Source organism: Acipenser ruthenus, chromosome 8, assembly GCF_902713425.1.
Source record: "Acipenser ruthenus chromosome 8, fAciRut3.2 maternal haplotype, whole genome shotgun sequence".
Taxonomy (NCBI): domain Eukaryota; kingdom Metazoa; phylum Chordata; class Actinopteri; order Acipenseriformes; family Acipenseridae; genus Acipenser; species Acipenser ruthenus.
Window position 1 is genome coordinate 40,208,158 of NC_081196.1, and position 20,691 is coordinate 40,228,848.

At 36.7% G+C, this 20,691-nt stretch overlaps 1 protein-coding gene across 1 annotated transcript; it reads left to right on the forward strand.

The window, feature by feature from the left end:
- The first annotated feature begins 328 nt into the window (after positions 1–328).
- On the forward strand, positions 329–10,052 carry LOC117406626 (claudin-34-like). Its single transcript, XM_059028969.1, has 2 exons — positions 329–641; positions 4,493–10,052. The coding sequence occupies exon 2, from the start codon at positions 4,822–4,824 to the stop codon at positions 5,614–5,616; it is 795 nt and encodes a 264-aa protein (XP_058884952.1). The 5' UTR covers positions 329–641; positions 4,493–4,821; the 3' UTR covers positions 5,617–10,052.
- Positions 10,053–20,691: the final 10,639 nt, after the last annotated feature.

Genomic DNA, 20,691 nt, shown 5'->3' on the forward strand with positions numbered 1-20,691 from the left:
TATACTTTTGAGGCATATGCAATTAGGAAATAACACTTACTACCCAGGAACAAAAATTGTGTTACATAGTGTTATTTTTTATGATATGGGTATTGGGGTTTAATGAATACAATTATAAAGCAACTTTAGTTATCCACACCTTAATTCCCCCTGGCTGAAGAATGTTAAATATGCACATTGTATCCTGCTGCCAATCTACACCTGGTTCGGCTAGCCCCTTTTCTCTTGTTTTGTATTAAATATTAACTATAGCATTTTCTTATCACTAAATCTATATTGACATTGCAATTGTTCTGTCTTTCGTTAGAGGAAGAGAATCAGGTGTCAGCAAAGCAGCAGCTTCCTCTTAGAATTCCAGGTTCTTGATATTTTCAACGTCTGTTCTTAATTCTAAAACTGTTTATGTTTAAATACTGTCTCATATCAGAACTGTGTTGCACAAGGTAGAAACTTTTTTTGGGGGGTGGGGGCAAATCTTTTATTTTTTTTTTTGTCTTGATTGTCATAGTAAACAAATGGTACTAAATCATGCAGCTTTCGCTTCGACGGTATCAAGATTAGCGACAATTGCCGAATGACAGATCATGGTGATGGAGGCAAAGGATGGATTGAGGATTAATTTAATCTAAACACACACATAGGTAAGTCTTTCTAATTTTAATTAGTATTGTTCTATCTAAATGTCTACGTCTGGTAGTAGTAATAAAAAAACAGTTATGTTTAAAATGTTAATATACGAGATTATATTGCTTTATTTATTTCTTAGCAGACGCCCTTATCCAGGGCGACTTACAATTGTTACAAGATAACACATTTTTTTTTATTTATACAGTTGTGTTTTTACTGGAGCAATCTAGGTAAAGTACCTTGGTCAAGAGTACAGCAGCAGTGTCCGCCACGTGGGATTGAACCCACGACCCTCCAGTCAAGAGTCTAAAGCCCTAACCACTACTCTACACTGCTGCCCTTACAAAATACTAAAACTTGTGTTCAATATAAATATTAGGATTAGAATTTGCAAATAAATGTGACGGCGAAACCAGAAAAGCAATAAAATATATCTCTCTAAAAACCTCTCTAAAAACATTTTGACAAAATAAGCATCTAAAGTGGCCAGTACTTGAACATTTTGAACGGCTGAAAGGCAGTTCAATTTCCATTCTAAATTTCAAGCTGTCACACACTTACCGAAGGTAAATCAAAAACATCAGACCATTATATAAGTAAGACAATTTTAAAATGTAATACAAGACATCGTTTTAATACAATCTTATTAAAAAAATAAATTAAAAAAAACTAAATTTTAATACAATATCTCAACGGTTTAGAGGAATAAATAAAAAATATATATTTTTAGAGTGCACTTTTATTTCTAACAAACATCTCACAAAGTAAAACTGTAAAATAAATACCTCGATTACATAATGAAGTCATAGCACAATATTAGGCTAGACGTATTAATAAAAAAGAATAAATACATTAAAAAAAATAATAAGAATAATAATTATAAACCGCAATATTTACCAGAATACGCTTAGCAAACAACCTTGAGGCGGTGGATGTTTTCCCTAGATTACTAGCCATCAACCAAAATTAGTCTTTTCCCAATATATTTATAAGAAAAACAAATAGCACTCAAATGTTTTGAGAAAACCTAAACAGTTCATCTTGGAGTGTTGCTCATGAAACAATTGACTCCGCTGTTCAGACACAAACCAATCTTTGTATGTTTTCAGATCTTTCCAACTGGCAACACAAAAGTTAGGTTAAACATTTATAAAATCTATACTACAGAATCAGTCAGAGGTTTATGAATATGGTGGAAGAGAAGGTGGTTTAAACGCTGCTCAGTTATGGATAGGGCGGTATTATTTTCACAATAAAAAAATGGCTTATTTCACGATCTAAAAAGTGGTATTAAGATATTCCACGATTAAACACACAATGTATTAAAGCAAAAAAAAAAATTGCTTGTCACATTAAAAACTGACAATTTTCTCTTGAGTTATTATACATCAAGTTCTTAAATATTTAAATGCTTACCTGAAAAACAGTAAAAATTAAATTGGAGAATATTTAGTTTTTTATGTCCATCTTGTAAAGACATTATGTTTTCACCATCAGTGAATTATCAAATGAAATAAAAACATAGATATAGGTCAATGTTAAAATAACAACAGATGTGAAATGACCCCTTTCTGTACTGGACAGTGCGATCTTTAGCAGAAATATTGCCAATCTTTGATGCAGCTGGTGTCATTTTCTTTAAAGCAAACTAGACCAGCTGCCAGGTTAATACATTTATTGTAACTGGTAGTGGGGCAGTAAGGCAAACGTGCGCTGTATTTATTTTAAGAGATACAAATATGTATATTTACACTATTCATTCAAAAGTGGGAATTCACAGGGAACTACATTACACAGCAATGGGTACATTTCAGTGAAATCTGTGTTAACTGTGAAACAAATACAGCTTTAGACATGGATGATTGTAGGTAAGTTTTCAGCCCGCAAAGGCACGAAAAATGCACTCAGCTGTAGAATTAGACAATAGTTAGGTAGGTTCTTATAATTCTCGCCTTGCTTTTATGTAGTCAAAAAGTGAGGAGGCCATGCCCCCACCCCCCACTCCTCCCTGGCCCCCCGGGCTTCAGCTCCCCTGCTATCATGAACAATTGGTACAGATAGCAAACATTGACTCACACTACTCAAAAAAGCTCAATTTAAAGGAATTTTTCTCACTTGGTTCTTATATTACACTGTGCCCACTGCTAGACTGTAGAAGGTGCAATTTTACTAGGGGAAATTTGAGTTACTGTGTGCCAAACTAGGCACTTCTGGAAATAAGCACTGTCAATGATCAATGTAGATGGCTCACATTGTCACACAATATCATTCCAGGAATGTTTTTCACTTGACTCTTTTATTACTATATTTATAAACTATATAAAATACAAAACAAAAGTCTATAGAAACAAAGTATATAGAAATTCAGGATTACAGGGTGAGTTGTAGGCTTAATGTCATCTTGAAATCTGATGGGGATAAAAACAAAAATCAAATTTCTTCTCTGAACTTTCATCAGAAGATGTTTGTGTAAACCAATGTAAAATCTGAAATGGTTTATTAGATATTATCTTATACAAGCTCCCCTCACAGGGAGCAACAGTTGTCGTTCTGTGATTTTAGTGTTTTTCATATATCTAGAAAACCGGTTGTCCAGCTGTGACTAAGCTTGCTAAGATGCATCATGATCTGGGGATGTATAGAGACTGCCATCTGTCTGTATGTCACTATGACAGGATAGTGTCACTGGCCAGGCTGTTAGGACCAGGAAGGGAGACTCGGACACAGAAAGCTTGCAGTTTCAATGCGCTAATGCACTTTTTAATAAACAAATAAGCAAAATAAAAATGGTAGAAACACTTAACTAAACAAAAGGTCTATTTAAAACACTCATGGATGTAAACACAGAACAGGACAGCACAGCATGGAACACGGAACAGGGAACACGGAACACGGAACACAAAATACGCACGTCCACCTCTAACACCAACATCAATCCTAATCAACCTTTTACAACGCCCATGATCACCCTATTTATACACCTTAATTAACCATTTAGTAATTTATTCAATTACTGGCTCCAGCCACATTCCTTTGTATGGAGGATTTTATCTCCCTCCCTGCCACCCAATATTCCCCACACACACATACCTACCCCCGTGCCTCAGCAGAGCTTTTGCCCTGCCACACTGCCACATACACATTTCCATTTTTACGCATATGTAGAGATCTGATGAAACTTGAAAAGGACATGCTTTTACATCCGTTATGAAGAGTATCTACATCTGGGGGTTTATATAGAAACCTGTTTGTCTGCCTATGTGTCAAACGTACATTTGTACATAGAGTGGATATAGATCATGATAAACTACCTTGTCATGTTATTGATAGCTCTAGTTTTGATTTTGCAGCACAGAGGGGGAATGAATGCCACTGACATATTGTACTTGTTTACCGTGCTTACTTACTATTCCTACAAAAACTAGACATCTTTTTTTAAAAATTTTTTGTTGTGAACAAAGCATTCCCAGGGGCATAATGTAAGGGCAAATTGCAGCTCTGATTGAATGATTGTCTATGGCAACGCATAATATATTTCTTATAATGTACGTCTTCCTACATCATGACACTCCCTGGTTGGCAGCTTTATCTCAAGCTAGGCATTTGCATAATTTGGAACAGTGCCCCTACATCTAGGCCCAAAGCTAACCCCATAGTCCCCTATCATTGTGTTGTCCTGTTCTGTAACTGTGTTGGTTTCATTAAAAAAAATGGGCATTTGTAATTCCACCCTGTTTACCTACGCAGAGAAATAAAGCAAATCTGGTTTGACAGCTTTCAGTAACCAACAACAAGTGGAAACCTATTGTTCCTGCATTTAACACCTTCCTTTTGCCTTGTCATTAACGCTTGCTTTTTCTTTCAGTCGTCAGTATCTTCTGAGAAGGAGACAGGTCCTGCTTCCAAGCCCAGACCCACGTGCCTCAAACTTGTGTTGATCTAAAAGGGGGCTTGTTTGCAGTGTCTCCAGGTAACAACAGATGAGAGTGAAAATAGCAAGAAATAACAAGCGGTTTATGGTGGAGCTAATGGGACTTTACAACTGTTTTTTGCAACTAAAAACATTATTCAATATTGTGTGTTTGGTGAAGACTTTCAACAACAGCCTGAAGCATATGCCTTCTCCTCTGGTTTTTGTGTGGGGAACACACACAGCATGAATTCTTACAGCTAATCTCGCAGCACTTCTAAGTCATGCCCTACCTTGCGGACACTACTAATTTACAATTTGCCAGTTTTTGGTTAGGTACAGTGGGATGGATCTTGGTAGCAGTAGCAGCCGGACTCGTAGAGTGGAGAATATGGTACGTGGCAGACCGAACCATCATAACCGCTGGGGTGGCCTGGGTTGGCATTTGGCAGACTTGTTTCTTCAGTGACCGGCTGGTGTCTCCTGGGTTGCAGTTGATGTACTGTCAGCATATCAGCATGTTCGACACCTTTGCCCCAGTGGAAATATATGTCTCTCAAGTTCTCATGGTGCTGGGCATACTCGCCGGAGCTTTCGGAAAAGCTGTTTCTGTTTACACTTTTAGAAACATTTTCTTCAGATTGAATGAGGCCAGATCCCTAAGGATTACTTTTTCATTTGGCGGGGCTCTGTATATTTTCTCTAGTGTGTGTGTTGTAATTTCTGTTGGCTGGAATATGAACTCTGTGCTGAGAAACCACACAATAGACTTCCCAGCCAACTTTTACATGCCCTCTTCTCCCTCAACCCAAGAGGTTGGCTCTGCTATTTATGTTGGAATCTCAGCTGCTATTCTGCTGATGTTCAGTGGGATTGTGTTTCTCTGCTACACGTTTCCAGAAAGACATGGTCCCAAAATCCGTCTAGGGGATCGCTTAGAGTCCATCAGTGTGAGTTCATTTAACACTTCCCACTCCAGATATACTCCGTCCGCAGTTAGTCGTGATGATCAAAGCTCTCATGAACATGCCATGGACAATCCAGCTTTTCAGTCCCATGAGAATATATCAGTTTTTTAGGGCAGAATGAGGTCTATGCACTGCATTTCAGTAGTCATGCACTGCACTAATCATGCAACTAGCGTACTATAACGTACTTTTAAAATATACATCAATAAATGCAAAACACACAAAAAAATTCTGGTGTTGATATAGTTGGGCCCTTGAGTTAATAATATAAATGCCAAAAATCGAGAGCCCTGATTTAATATTTTAAACACTTGTCAGTACATTTTTTTCCTAATCTGTGTTTTTCAGTTGCTATCTGTCCCTTCTCAATAGATTTGTCAATAAAAAATGGTGTTAGAATTTCTGTCATTCCAAGGCAGCCAGGAAAACTGCTTCCAGTTCAGGGGCCTTCTTGAAAACTAAGACAAGACACATAGAGACTGTGAGACACTACAGAAATTCAAACACCACCCTGAGCAAATCAAAGCAGCTTATTGTAAAATTAAGGAGATGTTTCAAGTTCAACTGTCTTCCAAATCTGTTTCTTTGTAAATGTCAAGAATGTATTCTAGTTTTGATGCATCCTTGTTACATATGTAATTATACACCTATATGTTTACAATTTTCAAGAACATTAATGAGTTTTCATGGAGAGCAGAACAGTGGGCTTTGAAACCTCCACTCTGTGGTGTAGCTTTGACATTAAAATCAACTTTTAAAAAATTGATTTAACTTACTAACTTAATTTATTTTTGTGAAAGATCAGTAATCTATGCTGTCTTGGATTTGGAATTCACTTCTGTCAGAAAGACTATCTTGCAAATCTTGATTGAAACCAACTTCTGAAATGCAGATGCTGCATTTATGTATCATAAAATACATCCCACCAATGCAAATGTTTAAATGACTCTTATATGATGCACACTATTATTCATTGCTGTTTTTTTTTTTCTTTTTTAACCACACACCTTTAGTGTTATACAGTAATAGGCTTATTTGGTTTGATCTGAAGGATTAGCAGTGTTTTGCCAAAAGTCTGTGTGTTATAAGCAGTGCCGCCCACCGATGGGCTGGCAACCTGGGCCCGGATTGGACGATTTATTTTTTTACAGCTGAGAGAAAAACATTAATGCCCTGGGAGGCTGACTTAAAAACTTGTCCCAGGCTTGAAACATTTCTGTGGGCAGCACTGGCTATAAATCAGTAATTTGTGGGTCTTTGGACACTGTACTTTGCGCTGAGATTATTATTATTATTATTTATTTCTTAGCAGACGCCCTTATCCAGGGCGACTTACAATTGTTACAAGATATCACATTATTTTTACATACAATTACATTATTTATTTTTTTACACATTATTTTTTACATACAATTGCCCATTTATACAGTTGGGTTTTTACTGGAGCAATCTAGGTAAAGTACCTTGCTCAAGGGTACAGCAACAGTGACCCCAACCGGGGATTGAGCCCACGACCCTATGGTCAAGAGTCCAGAGCCCCTAACCACTACTCCACACTGCTGCAGATGTAGATTACACAATGTAGATTACACTTAATGAAGACCTGGTTCACAAATGTTCTTTCCACCAGTTGATTTTGAACACTCCATCGTTAATGTAGTACTTCACATGTTTGCAATAAAGGTACTATCAAAATGTATGATTACCAATATTTTAGACTATTTTTTAACGGCAATAAAACTGCGTAGAAATGAATCACCAAAACTGAAAAAATAGGAATTACAAAAGGAATACTGTTTAATCTTCCTTAATATAAGCACAAGCATTAGCCTATGCACAATACGCAGAGAAACTTTCAGATTGTCAGGAGACGCTTTCTCATTATCATTAATTGATACTGAAAAACATATCATTGATTGGTACTGAAAAACTACATAGACAAGGCAGGAAATATCATCATACAATTAACATGTTTTAAACCAGTTCTTTTCTGTTTTAAGTGATACCTTTCGGCTTAAAACATGTTAAAAAGGAAATTTGGAGATAAAACTATTTGGAGAAACTTAAAGGGATCGACCCCACCCCCAGCCCCCCAGTAATTCCAGCCCTGACATTTGCCTCTTTTGCTGAAGGAAAAACACATGTTTTTATCAATGTGTTGTTTTTGTTCTATAAACTAATAGCTGTGATAAAGTAAAATACTCATAAAATACCTTGTATAGATATCACACGTATGCAACAGATAACATTCATCTTAAATATGAGTACTCCATATTCTCTATTTTTTTTACAAACTTTGCAGGATAAAATATACTTCTTCTATAACACATTTAACACAGAAATAAAAATAAGGGATCACTAAATTAAAAAGAGATTTATCCTGCCTCTAAGTCATCTTATTTAGCTAATTTTTAATGAAGAAAGGTAAAATTGTTTTAAACTATTTTTGTATCACATACAGTACTCAATGTACATTTTTTTAAATAAATTAAATTAGCACCGGGGGACCTGAAACTATTGTATTTCATTATTGATAAAAACAACATAAAATGCATACTTAAAGAAATACAAAAAATTCTGAAACTTGTAAAATATTTTTACAACATGAATTTCACTAGTTCACAAATTATTTTTATATGTTTCTTAGAGGGTTACCTGTGGTGAACTGAAAGTGAATATAGACTTATTTCAATAGAAAATATGTTTTCAAATACATTTGTCATATTTTACAGCCCCTCCTATTGTTGTGATGGGCTATTTTGATGAATAAAGTGTTCAAACCACGACACGCTCCAGCGCACTGCATTGTAAATGCGTTTTACTGTATTTAATCCTGTACTTTAGAGTACTGTAATCTGTCACAAGTGTTATTTAATCTGTAGTATTTTGTATTTAATTATATCCTGATGTAACTATCACTGACACTGTTATCTGCTCCGTTACTGAATCATATTTTGTCATATACTTGTACTTGCTAGAACCAAAGTCATTGTATTTTATCTTGCTCTTAATTGTATTAATACTTGTACTGTGATTCTTGAAATGTATTTTTGTTTACGACTGTAAGTCGCCCGGGATAACGGTGTCTGCTAAGAAATAAATAATAATAATAATAATAATAATAATAAACATGACAGCGTTGATTTCAGCAATCGCCTATAGCTAACATGAAGCAAAGTCGTTTGCACGCAGATATACAAATATCATGGATGAAGGAAATAATTCCAACACAATACAATGGTACCTGTATGAGCCATTATTGTTACAGTAGTCTAACCTCTTCGGGCAGCGAGAGTGATGATTCAGACGAGGATAGCTGCCAGTTTTAGCAGCATGGATAAACCCACCTGCAATTCTCTGTGATTGGTTGCAAATATGAAAGTTGACTGTTCAGTAATGCTCCAGATTTGCATGGCGCTGTACGGCTGTTTTTTAATGCTACTGGTTGTCCAACCTTCCCTTCAGTCACATCAAGTGTCTTTGTACTGTAATAAGTTAGATATGGTAGTAACACAGCAGCCTGCATGAAAATACAATATTCGGTTCTGGGGACACTGGGACCAGTGTTTCAAATGTGGGACTGTCCCGTCCAAAACGGGACGTCTGGTCACCTTACATTATCACCCCCTGCCCTTCTTTCCATCACATGCCTGCCTGTGATAGAGAGAGAAAGGATCGATCCTGATTAGAAAGGGCGCTGTGTAAGGGGGAAGGTAAGCTGCCTCCTAGATCTGCCACCTCGATGGTAGGTGGAAACCGGTAGGTAACCATATTAGGAGGGGCACGTAGCTGCAAGTACTCAGGACGATTCCATTGCAGTCAGCTGCGGGGCAGCCCTCTATTGGAGAAACCAGGCGACGCGTTGATTGCAGGGAGGAGTTTTCTGGGTACAAAGGGGAAGCAGCTATGTCAGTACCTCCCCTTGCGCTGAGACAATAATTGACCGGCCGGAGCTGGTGTATGTTTGTTTGTTTTGTTACGTGTTTTTGTGTTTTCGTAGAGGAGCAGGAGGACAGGAGGCTGTCGCTACAGAGCCAGCACTAACCCCAGAGCACGCCCCTCATCGCACAGCACAACACAGCACAGCGCACGCACCACAGTCCCCTTTGGAAAGAGCACAGTTTTGTGCACGGAGGATTGTGGTTAAGGAGTGTCTTTTTGTTTGTTATTTTTGGAACGTGGACCTTGTTTTGTTTTGCCCCGATTACCATCGCTGGTATCGGGGTGTATTATTTTTCTGTTTGGATTATTTTTGTGAATATTTCTGTTTTGTTTGGATTATTAAATTACTTGTTTTGGGAGAATATGTTTGGACATTTGCAGTCTTTTGCACCACATCATTCATCCTGTCACACTGCCGCAGTTGTGTTTGCCAGGAGAAGGGAGCTGATGATGTGCGCAGACTGGCAGTGGCAGGCACGTGGTGGGGAGTGTTCCATTGTTGAGTACTTAGAGTTGTTACAGAGTCAAAGGGTTAATTGTTGCCAAATGCAGTACAGTAGCGCAAATAGAGCAGCGCTTTACTTACACTTAGATCAGCATTGTGCTTGTGGGTGATGACTAGCAACAAAGGGCCTTGTTCACAAGGGTAATCTCTTTTGTCTCTTGAGAATTCATTCAGAATATCAGATCTGACTCTATCCCTTATTCATGGAGGAAAAGGCTTGTGAGGTCCCCCAGTGTGATGACAGAATATTTGACTATGACAGCACAACAAACGGGGTCATGCCTAGATGGAACATGTAAGCAATAAAACACAACAGTGTGCAGTAGTTATGAAACTGTGTGGGAGGCGAAGCCAAGTGCAGTAGTGCCAACATTCCTGCACCATCAGATGATTGCTAAGAACCAATCACAGTGCTTAATTTGTCAATAACATTTTACAATTCATCATTAAGGTAAAGCTTTAAGAAGAAAGTTAAGTACCCACATATTCCCCAATTTAGATTGTCAGATTATGTCTGCTTAAATGCCACGTTTTCATCTGCCACTTGGACCCAGCTGAAAGCTGTTGAATTGTTAGTCTTAGCTCTGAGTAGGGCCGGATTAACGCATAAGCAAACTAAGCATGTGCCAAAGGCCCAAACTCAAGGGGGGGGGGGGCCGGCCCCAAATGGTTATTTATTTAATTTTTTTTACATAATACAGATTTGTGGCTAAACTGGAAAAAACTTCACTCACTGACATTCAAACCGAGGCATGTATCTCAAAATCTAATTATTCTGAGAGGTGTTACAGAGATTTCTGTATCCCTACATGATTCCATGCCTGTGCAGATGCAGTTTTTCAGCCCTGCTATGTTCTCAAACACTTCCATTGAGTTCTGATGCAGCTTGCAACAAATATTGTAAACAAGACAAAACTAATTCAGTTGCAAAATAAAATAGCACATTTAACACCACCAATTTTCTAGCTATACCGTACGTTCCGCCTCTTGCGTTGCTCAATACACAAAACCTTTGATTAAAGTAACTTATAACACTTTTTTTTTCTTTTAAAACACATTTGCATTTTATTACATGTAAATACTGTTCAGAAACATCAAGCGTTCACGTCCAGCGATCTTTGAAAATGCAGCTGTGTCAGCGTGGAATCATCAAGAGCACAGAATTCTATAGGGTACAGAAATCTACCTGAACTTGGCGATTTCTCTGCTCTGGAGAAAAGGACATTTTCTTCAATGAAGTCAAAATGTGACTGCTTAATGTTAGTGTCTTACCTGGACATCGTATGAAGTTTGCATGGTTATCATATATACATACTGGTACACTGGATCGAATAAGGATTTGTATACCAAGTGTACAAATACTTATCTAAGCCACTACAGTATACCGATAGGAATGAATAACATGGAACTTCAAATAGCACATAAAAAAAACAATGAACAAATGTAAATTACTTTATTAATTTGTAATCAGTATACAGTATACTTGCAGTGGTTCAAAGTGTATTTAGCATTATTTCATATTAACATTTGTTTTAAAATGCATCACAAACCACTACAAAGTGGTCACCTATATTTTCAATCTGTGCTGACATATAGGAGAGGCAATAGTCAAAAGTCTTTTTTATAGTGAAAACAAAACACAAGTAGAATTTTTTAAATTATGTTTTTTGTTGGTCCTATTGCCCTGTTATTAAAAAAAGCAGTTGTAGATGTATTAAAAATATAAATTATTAAAAGTCTTGTTTAGGAAACTTAAAATAATAATATTTACAGAGTTTATACACACACCCTTTGGGCTCTGCAATAATAAACTGCCTGAGCATTCATTGAGCGTGTCAGTCTGCTTTTTCTTTCTCTGCTGCCGATCACATCAGTGTGATTGTTTCTGGGGAATCCTTGTAAGGGCTATCCATATGCCCCTGTCTCGTCACAATACTTCTGTAGTTCACATGAGTTTGCTTGTATGAGGCACGTATGCAAACAGTACTGTCTTGTATAAGTGAAATTATAAGAACTGGTAGTATTTGCACTACAGTGCATATATGGTTTATACAAGTTAGCTTATATGAAACATATATGTAAAGTATGTGCTTTTTAATATGTTTTCTAATAAGAAAGTGGACATATTTGTACCATATTGCATATATGGTTCATATGAGTTTGCTTGTATGAGACACATATGAGAATACTGTCATATAAGAAAAATTGTAAGAAACTATCTGTATTTGCACTACAGTGCATATATGACTTTTACAAGTTTGCTTACATGAAGTATCCACAAAAATTCACCACAAAACAAATCAAACGAAAAACAACTTTAGACTGATACAATCAGCCTAGGCGTCTTCCAGACAGGAAATGAGCCAGTGAAATCAGCTGGGGGCGCAGCTTCGGTTTAGGCCACGTTAATTGAAGCATACCCAGTAGAATAGATGGCCTAGAGCTTATTTACACTGGTATTTATTATTTACTTTTGCTTTTTTGTATCCTGTATTATGAGGGTTTCCATTCAACACATTTCTCTTCAAACTCAAAATAACAGTGTCTTAGGAACAGAAATCTGCAATCTGTGCCCAGCGGCCCAACACAAACATCAATATTACAGACCGGGATTTAACAGCAGCAGTCCCAGCTACATTCCAAGTAAACGTTTCACAAGGCCTAAGGTTTTTACTCACACAACAGAACTTCTGACTTTGTTATCCTTCTGGCTTTGTTTCATCTTTGGTGTGCCGGGAACTACAAGGCTGAAGTTGAGGTCAGAAATTCTCAAGGCCAAATGGAGCTCCATAGAGGGCACTATGTGACTCCTTAAAATTGAGAAAGAATGCCTACTTTAAATAAGTGAAACAGAAGGAAACAATATTAAAAAGGTAAAACAAAAAACAAAACAAAAAAAACCTATAATTTAAAGGCAATGTTTACTGATTAACACACTAAAAGCCTGGGCATTACCAGGTAGTCTGTATGATAAGTTCACTCTGACTGGTACCTTCCTGATGTGGTCAACTACCAGATGATAATGCCCTCTAATTAGGGTTATATTGCTTAATTAGTAAATGGATCAGAGATTTCATTTAACCTGATTGCTCAATACAAGGTCCTTAATCTCTGGTAAAGGACCCTGAATGTTGTCTTTCAAGCTATGTTTAATCACTGTTCCAAATCAATCCGTTGGAAAATAGGGGAATACAGTATTCATGTATTTTACCTTTTTTCTACTTGATGAAAGAAAATCTATTTTCTAGTACACGTTGTCAATGTAGATTAAGATGAAGATTAAAAATTGAGAATAGTGTTTGCTGTCAGTAACCATCATAACTAGTTGGAGAAATCAATGACTAGTTGAAGAAATCAAACAACTGGATGCAGTTTGATTGCTTTCAGGAACGTTATTTCAGCATATCACAGTAACAACACATGATGGTGCTCTCTTGGACTCTACAAAACACACTGTGAACAATTTATTGAACAAAAGCAGGATTATTCATTAGCAACAAAAACTGTGCTGCATAAAACCATGAAAGAAAACAAACAGAAAAACTTGGAATGCAATATTTTTAATGTATCCATTTTCTAATAGCAACAGAACCCTTATAAGAGGGCTTTACCCTCTTCTTCGGGTTGTTTAAATAGTACACTAGTGGATATTAATATCCAAGAGGTTTAAGTCAGTGTTTTTCAACCTCTGGTATATGAATCAGTACTGGGACATGACAGACTTGCAAGTTGTACACAGTGGTAGTCTTCAAGTGAACGTGATTCTCAAACCACAATATTCCACTAATTACACTGTTATAATTTATCAATGTGTTTGTACCACTGAAAGAAAAGGACTGTCTGAGAAGATGTGGCGTTGAAATTATCAGAAATATTTGTCCCACAGTTTCACAGTTACTGATGGTAGCACTCTGTGGTAGTTGTGGTGAACTCTTGTGAAATAGTTACATGAAGCCGTCACATGTATATACTGTAGATATGTGCACACACACTAAAAAAAGAAAATCGATTGTAATACGGTAGGTCTCTTTTGACAATAGCCATTTTAAGACTGTTCATAGTTACTGATGCACCGGATGATCCCTAGAAATGGTTGAAAACCACTGGTTTAAGAGGTGCTGGTTTAACTAATACTACTGAGTAAGTCCTAGTATTTTACACTGCTTTACTACAGTACATTTGAACTTCTGAGTAGCTTTAGTACAAACATGTAATACTGTATAGAACTTTTCTGGTAAAAGACATGGGACTTTGAGATCTGTTAAGATCCAATAAATAACGGGCAATATCATACCATTATGTGAGTCATGCAGTATATTTATTTAGCTTATCTATTTTGTATTTTTTTTGTACTGCTGTCATATTGTGACGGGGTACACCCCGCCCCTGTGTTTATTTGTGTTATTGTGTATTATTATTATCAGTATTATTATTTTTGTTTAAATGTATTTTGTATTTTTAGTGTGTGTTCTGTGGCAAGCATTGGGTGGCAAACACATGTGAGAATGTGGCTGGAGCCGGCAATTGAATACTTGTTTAAATGATTAATTAAGGCTCCAGCCACAGGGGTATAAAATAGATGTTCACAGCTGTTAATGAGAATTAGTGGTGCTGAGAATTAATGTTGGTGAAGATGAGGGTTTTGTGTGCTGAGTTTTATGAAGCCGTACATTGTGTGTGTGAAACCGGTGGCTTGGTCTAAAACCGCAGTATTTTTAAATATATATTCTTTTTTGTTTGTTTTGTTCTGTTTATTATTTATAATTAAAAGAGCACATTGGCGACTCAACCCGCACTACTTGTACCTGCATCTTCTTGGTCTGACGTCACCCACCAGCTATCTGAGACTTATGGGTATCGTAAAACAAATAAGATAAGCAGGTCAACTGGCTGTTGCTAAGGAAATTTCCAGTAATTTCACTCTCCTGAGGAGTCTAATGAGAAGTAGCCATAGCAACCACTGAACCCAGAGTTCATTCTGAAGGAGATGAAAGTGTTGTTCCCATGAAGCACAGTTAATGCGAGGAGAGGGATTGATAAAATTGATAAACGAGTCCCTGTCACTCTGGACTGTATTGGATGGATTACCTGTTGCGGAGATAATATTTCGAGTTCAAGTTAACTATTGAAAAGAACCCCTGTCTTGAGCATCTGAGATTCTCACTGGTTGCAATTCCAAGATACGTTTTAGGTCCCTGCTGTGGAAACCTTCATACTTGGGGCCTGAGTTCCACCAGTATAAGCAGGTCCTGATAATATGCTTTAGGTCCGAAAACTAATCCATACAAGTATTGTTTATGTAGCACAAAATTGGTTGCAGAGTTATTATTACAACAAACCTGGTTTCTCCTATTTAAAAGTTGACTTGCATGTTCATGTTTAGAACAAATGCTTTACTGTGTAATCACCCCTGACGAGTATAAGCACATCATGCTGACACAGACATATTCTGCTGTCTTGTTTTCTCCCAACCTTGCTACTATCATACTACAACTCTGCTTTGCACCCTCCACTGGCTACTTTTCTCTGCTTGCATTCAATTCAAGACCCTTGTTCTTGCCTATAACTCTTCACCACACTGCCTCCTCCTACCTCCAATCCCTCGTGTCTCCCTACACCCCCTCTCGCTCTCTCCGTTAATCCTCTGCTGGGCAACTGGTCATGTCGTCCCTCCACTCTCCATCCTCCTGTGCCCTCTCCTTCTCTGTCCTAGCCCCCCTGTGGTGGAACCAGCTGCCAGAGAACTTCAGGACTGCTCCGTCTCTCACTGCCATCTCTTCAAAACATATTGTTGTTTATCCCTTACTGAAAATGTATTTTCTTTCTCAAATGTGTAGCTTCGAAAGAAACACATGTTTTTAGCAAACATATATTTCCATTTCAAAATGGTATCTGGTACTACACTAGGTTAAATAAATCTCTGTTTGCAAGACATGCTTTTAAACTGTCCTGCACTTCCTGGGTCATTTTAACTGGAGGGTGAAACTGGCCCCACCCCTTCACTAGCCTCCTTCCTGTCAATAACCAGTCAGCTGCTTCCCCTATTAACTGACATGCTTCAGCCAGTAGCACGCTTTGACACTGTAGGGATGAAATGACCAAGGAAGTAAAGCAGTAACAGACTTCCTGGCAGTCAAGACAAGCAAACTAAGAACTTAGTGTAGTACCAGATGTCTGTTTTGAAAATGAGGATGTAGTTAATGGAAGTGCAAAGCAGGTAAGGTTTACGGAAATATTTTGTCAGATACAATTAGGCGTGGGAAAAGCAAAGTACCCAGTTGTTAACGTAACAGTTACAAAGTCTACCAGGAACATTGCCAATAAGCTAAAGCTGCAAGAGGGAACTAGTTAGTCTGTAAAGCTTGTTAGTGCACTCTACATTTTTTTTTTTTTTAATTAAATAACACTGTGCTTTGATTGATCCATAACAAGAGTACAGAAGAAATTCAAAGTTACAAAGACTGCTTCTATTGCATTTACATAAAAAATGCATTCAAAATTATATTAGTTTCAATTATTATATAATATTAATGCTATTAGTTATAACATTATCTTAGTTATGAACGTTAGTTATATATTTGAGAATATGTTTGTATTGTAAGATTGCACGTATGTTATTTAATAATGTAATACACATATTTATAAAAACAAATTATATTAGTTTCTATTTTTTTCTGCTTCCCTTTTATGTGTGCTTAATTACTTTTTAGCCCACTGGGCTTCCAAAGAAAGAAGTAAAACAACATATTAATTATATATGGGATTTCGGAAATAATATAATCAGGGAAAGGGCTTTCGCCAAGGTACTTGAGAGCATTCGAAATGACATCTCTAAATTACACAGCGGCCACAGACAAGCACACTGCTAAGTTTTTGTAAAATAAAAGACAACTGGTATGTTACATAGAGGTGTGCAGCTCTGCCTTTCTGCAGGTTTAGAAACGCTGAAAGAAACTTTGTAAATTCAATGACAAAAGATTCCAATAAAAGTCTTTGTCAATGTCATCTGCAGGTTCTGTAAATCAAGGATCATCTGCCCATAAAAAGGACATTTGTAAAGCAGAAACAACGAGACTGAAGATTGTCTAAAGTATCCCTGTACATTAACAGACTGAGTTAGTATTTTACAACATTACAATTATCCTTTTAAATTAGTATACTGAGCAAGGATTATATCATTGTAGTACAGTACAGTACATTACCATTTTGTGTCCCCTGTCACTGTTAAGAACTTTGTGCAATGGTATTAAAGATTGTTAAGAGTGGCGGAATAGTAAAGCTTGTGAAAGATGGGAAATGTTGTTTCTTAAGCCTAACAAGTATGCAGTAATGCCTAAAATAACATTTAGAAATGTAAGCAGACAATTTGATAACAGCTACGGCACCGAAGCTATCATTTGAAGTTGGGTGAGGCCCCCTCTCTTGGGTCCACTGCATTGCCTGTTTTTTGCGGCTGCTGCTCTGTCTGCCAGCTTCACTGTGAGGTGGAATACGGTCAGAAGAGCGTTCAGAAAAGCAAGCTGCTGTAATCTGATTTAAAAAAGACAGAAGTCTTTAAAATATTCATTGAAATAATCATACGTCTATAGTTGTTAGCTTGTGCATCATACAGTACCATTTTGTCTCTGTGCCTTGTGCTTTTGATTTTATTATCTATACTTATCCCCTTATGATTACCACAATAAATTAGTAATTTCACAGTTTATTAAATTTTTACAAAGTAGATAATAAACTGTACAATGATTTATCATGGTTAACCATTACTATTCTTTTCCATGTTTTCACTGTCACACTTCTTTACTACACTTTAGTATTTTTTTTTTATCGTGATGTACTTTTTTGTGGTCTTCAGTGGGTTAATGCCACCAAAGGCAACCCTGACAGGAGTGATCCAAAGCCTTTATTGCTGACTTTGTAGTTCCTGGGGAATTCAGCTTTTCATAGAAACCTCTTAACAAGCATAGCCTGATTAAAGGAGTTATCTAAAGACAGTCATTTGGGCAGTTACTGTCATGTAACATTTTGTTTACTTCTCGCAGAGTAGCAACACATTAGATTAGTCCTTTCTAATTTGGCTTGACTTTGAACTGTATGGTACCTGTTACTTGGGAAAAGCTGTTATTGTGGAGGCATGGGACAGCAGGAGAAATGAAAAAATGTGTACTTTGCTGTACTCTCAAGTATAGCGCAGTTTTTACAAGCCTTAACGAAGTAGCAGCCAATGCTCTAAAAAAATGTCATCTCACAGTAGCATGACAGCCTCTTATTTTGACAAGGTACATTTTTGCTGCCATCACAATATAATATTGGTCTCAAACATGACACTGGCTTTATGTACGTCAGTATATAACTTTACTTCCTGTGTTAAAGGCAATGTGACCCAGCTGAGCCTTAAACCATGTATGTATATGCTTGTTTACAGGGTCCCGGCTTCCGTTGTGTCTGCGCCGGTATATTTTTATATGTCCCATCCTGCTATCCCTCATCTTAGGTGTGGGGCCGAGTGGCCTGGTTTTAAAACCAAGAGCTATCTTCAGTGGAGCCTGGTGGTATCTTTCTGTGACGTTTTGAGTGTTCTATTTTACTACTGTCAACCCAGTCAGTGCTTTTTATACAGAAAATGTTTCAAAGGGAACAGAAAAAAGATTACTTTCGTTTACAGCTGCAGTTACATAATGAGTGAGATAAATGATTTAAATTATTTTATTCATTCATTCATTTATTATTATAATTTTTTAAATGTCTTATTACAGATTATGTTTGTTTGTCTAATATTTGTTTGATAAACATAATAATTAATTTGAATATAAATACTTTTTTGATGTATATAAAGCCTGTGTCTTGTTTGAGACGCATGTCTTTGCATTACAACTTGCCAGATGTGTTGGAATAGAAGACTCCATTAAACTGAGCCTGGCCAGATCTGTGATGGGTGGATTACATGCTGAAGAAAGCCTGTGGAAACAAGGCTTTAGTCATGTGTTTTATGCTGCACGCAGGACACTACGGTATGTGGGATCAGCATCATTTTATTTTGAAGACACTAGTGAATGGCATTAAAAAGAAGTCATATAAAACTCAAAATAAAAATAAGGTCTAGAAAACCAAAAACAAAAACCCTACATGTATATTTAAAAAATGAATAGGTAAATGTGAACAGGATGGCTTTGCAGGGGTGACATCAGACCACAAACACAGATTCAACACAAGGACTGGCGGGGCAAAACTGAAACGCTATGGCATTCAGTTATTTTATTAAATAGTAAAATAAACAAAAGATTTAAACAAACACAAAACAAAAGGGCACGTTGGCCAAACAAACATAACCAAACAAGTATCGTGCTGGTTTTCTGCCAGCATGTACAGCAATTGTTTACTTTAGTTTTTACCTCCTCATTCCTTGTCTACTCTTGAACACTCTCCACCCTGAACAAAGACAGCTGCAGGCTTATATATTCTGGCCGAGGGGTTAATTAGTTATTAATTATCTTATTACCCCTGGGCCATAGTCTACACGAGTTTAATAAGGATGCGTGACTGTCAGCTAGTTAAATAATCAGTAGCTGATCAGTCACGCATGCTCACAAGGTTTTGTGTTTTTGATTATAAAACAATAATAATAATAATAATAATAATAATAATAATAATAATAATAATAATACAGTGGGACACTCCGCCACAGTATAATAATTATTTTTTAAAACTTATTTTTAACTTACATTATGGATTGAATCACAGTATCGGTCAACACATAGTATTGTAGTGTTCGTTTTTAAAGATGGTCCCACCTACTTTGTTATAATTTTATTGTAAGCATTAAAGTGTTACTATTTAACAAAGCTAAACGTCATAATGAAAGAAGGAGGCTTACTGAACAAACACAGTTTGTTTAATGCTATGTCATTGCAATAAGTTTCATTTTCCAGTTATCCAGGGTACGGAGTACTGTATACCACAAGCTGATAAGCAATTCAAATGAACAAGAAACAGTCACTTACAGTTAGCTATGTTGGGTACATTTTCCTTTGTAGTGGCGCATAGGACCATTTGGAGTAAATTGCTTTGAGAATCAAGCATCTTGACTGTAAAAGTGATACATTTGGACCAACATGTAATTAAACATCAGACTCAAATGGTATACTTTGAATAAATAAAATCTTCTTAAAAGATCCAGATTGGTTAAGTCTACATGTACATTTTCATAAATTGCCTGAGTTCCTAAACCTTGCTCTACTCAGCACAACCTGCAACTTCCTCATCTACCTCAGGTTGCTAGGAAACTTCAGGATAAGGCCTGTTTACAGTTCAGCTCATGAGAATTATTTGCCTTCACAGGCCTTCCAACAATTACGGAGTCTATAGAAATAGAAAATATTCAAATTTGTTATCTCTTTAAAGTATTGATTATAGAAATTGTATTTTTTTATATTTCAAAATATTTTATTATGATAAGCCAATTGTTCATATTTTCAGAATCAAAAATTGTAGTTTTTTTTTTTAAGTTTGGATCCACTTGAGCTTATTATATAAGGTACAGGTCAGGTTTTCTTGTCTGACTGTAGAATGGTCCATACGAGTTTGAAAGATATGACTGCATCAAATAGAAAATGCTACAGAGAGGTAATCTAACTCTTACGATGATTTAAACTATTTAATCAGTGACTGATTTACCTAAATATGGTTTACTATCAACTCATCTCACGTAAGATAAATGGTGGTAATAAAGTCAAGTGAATAAA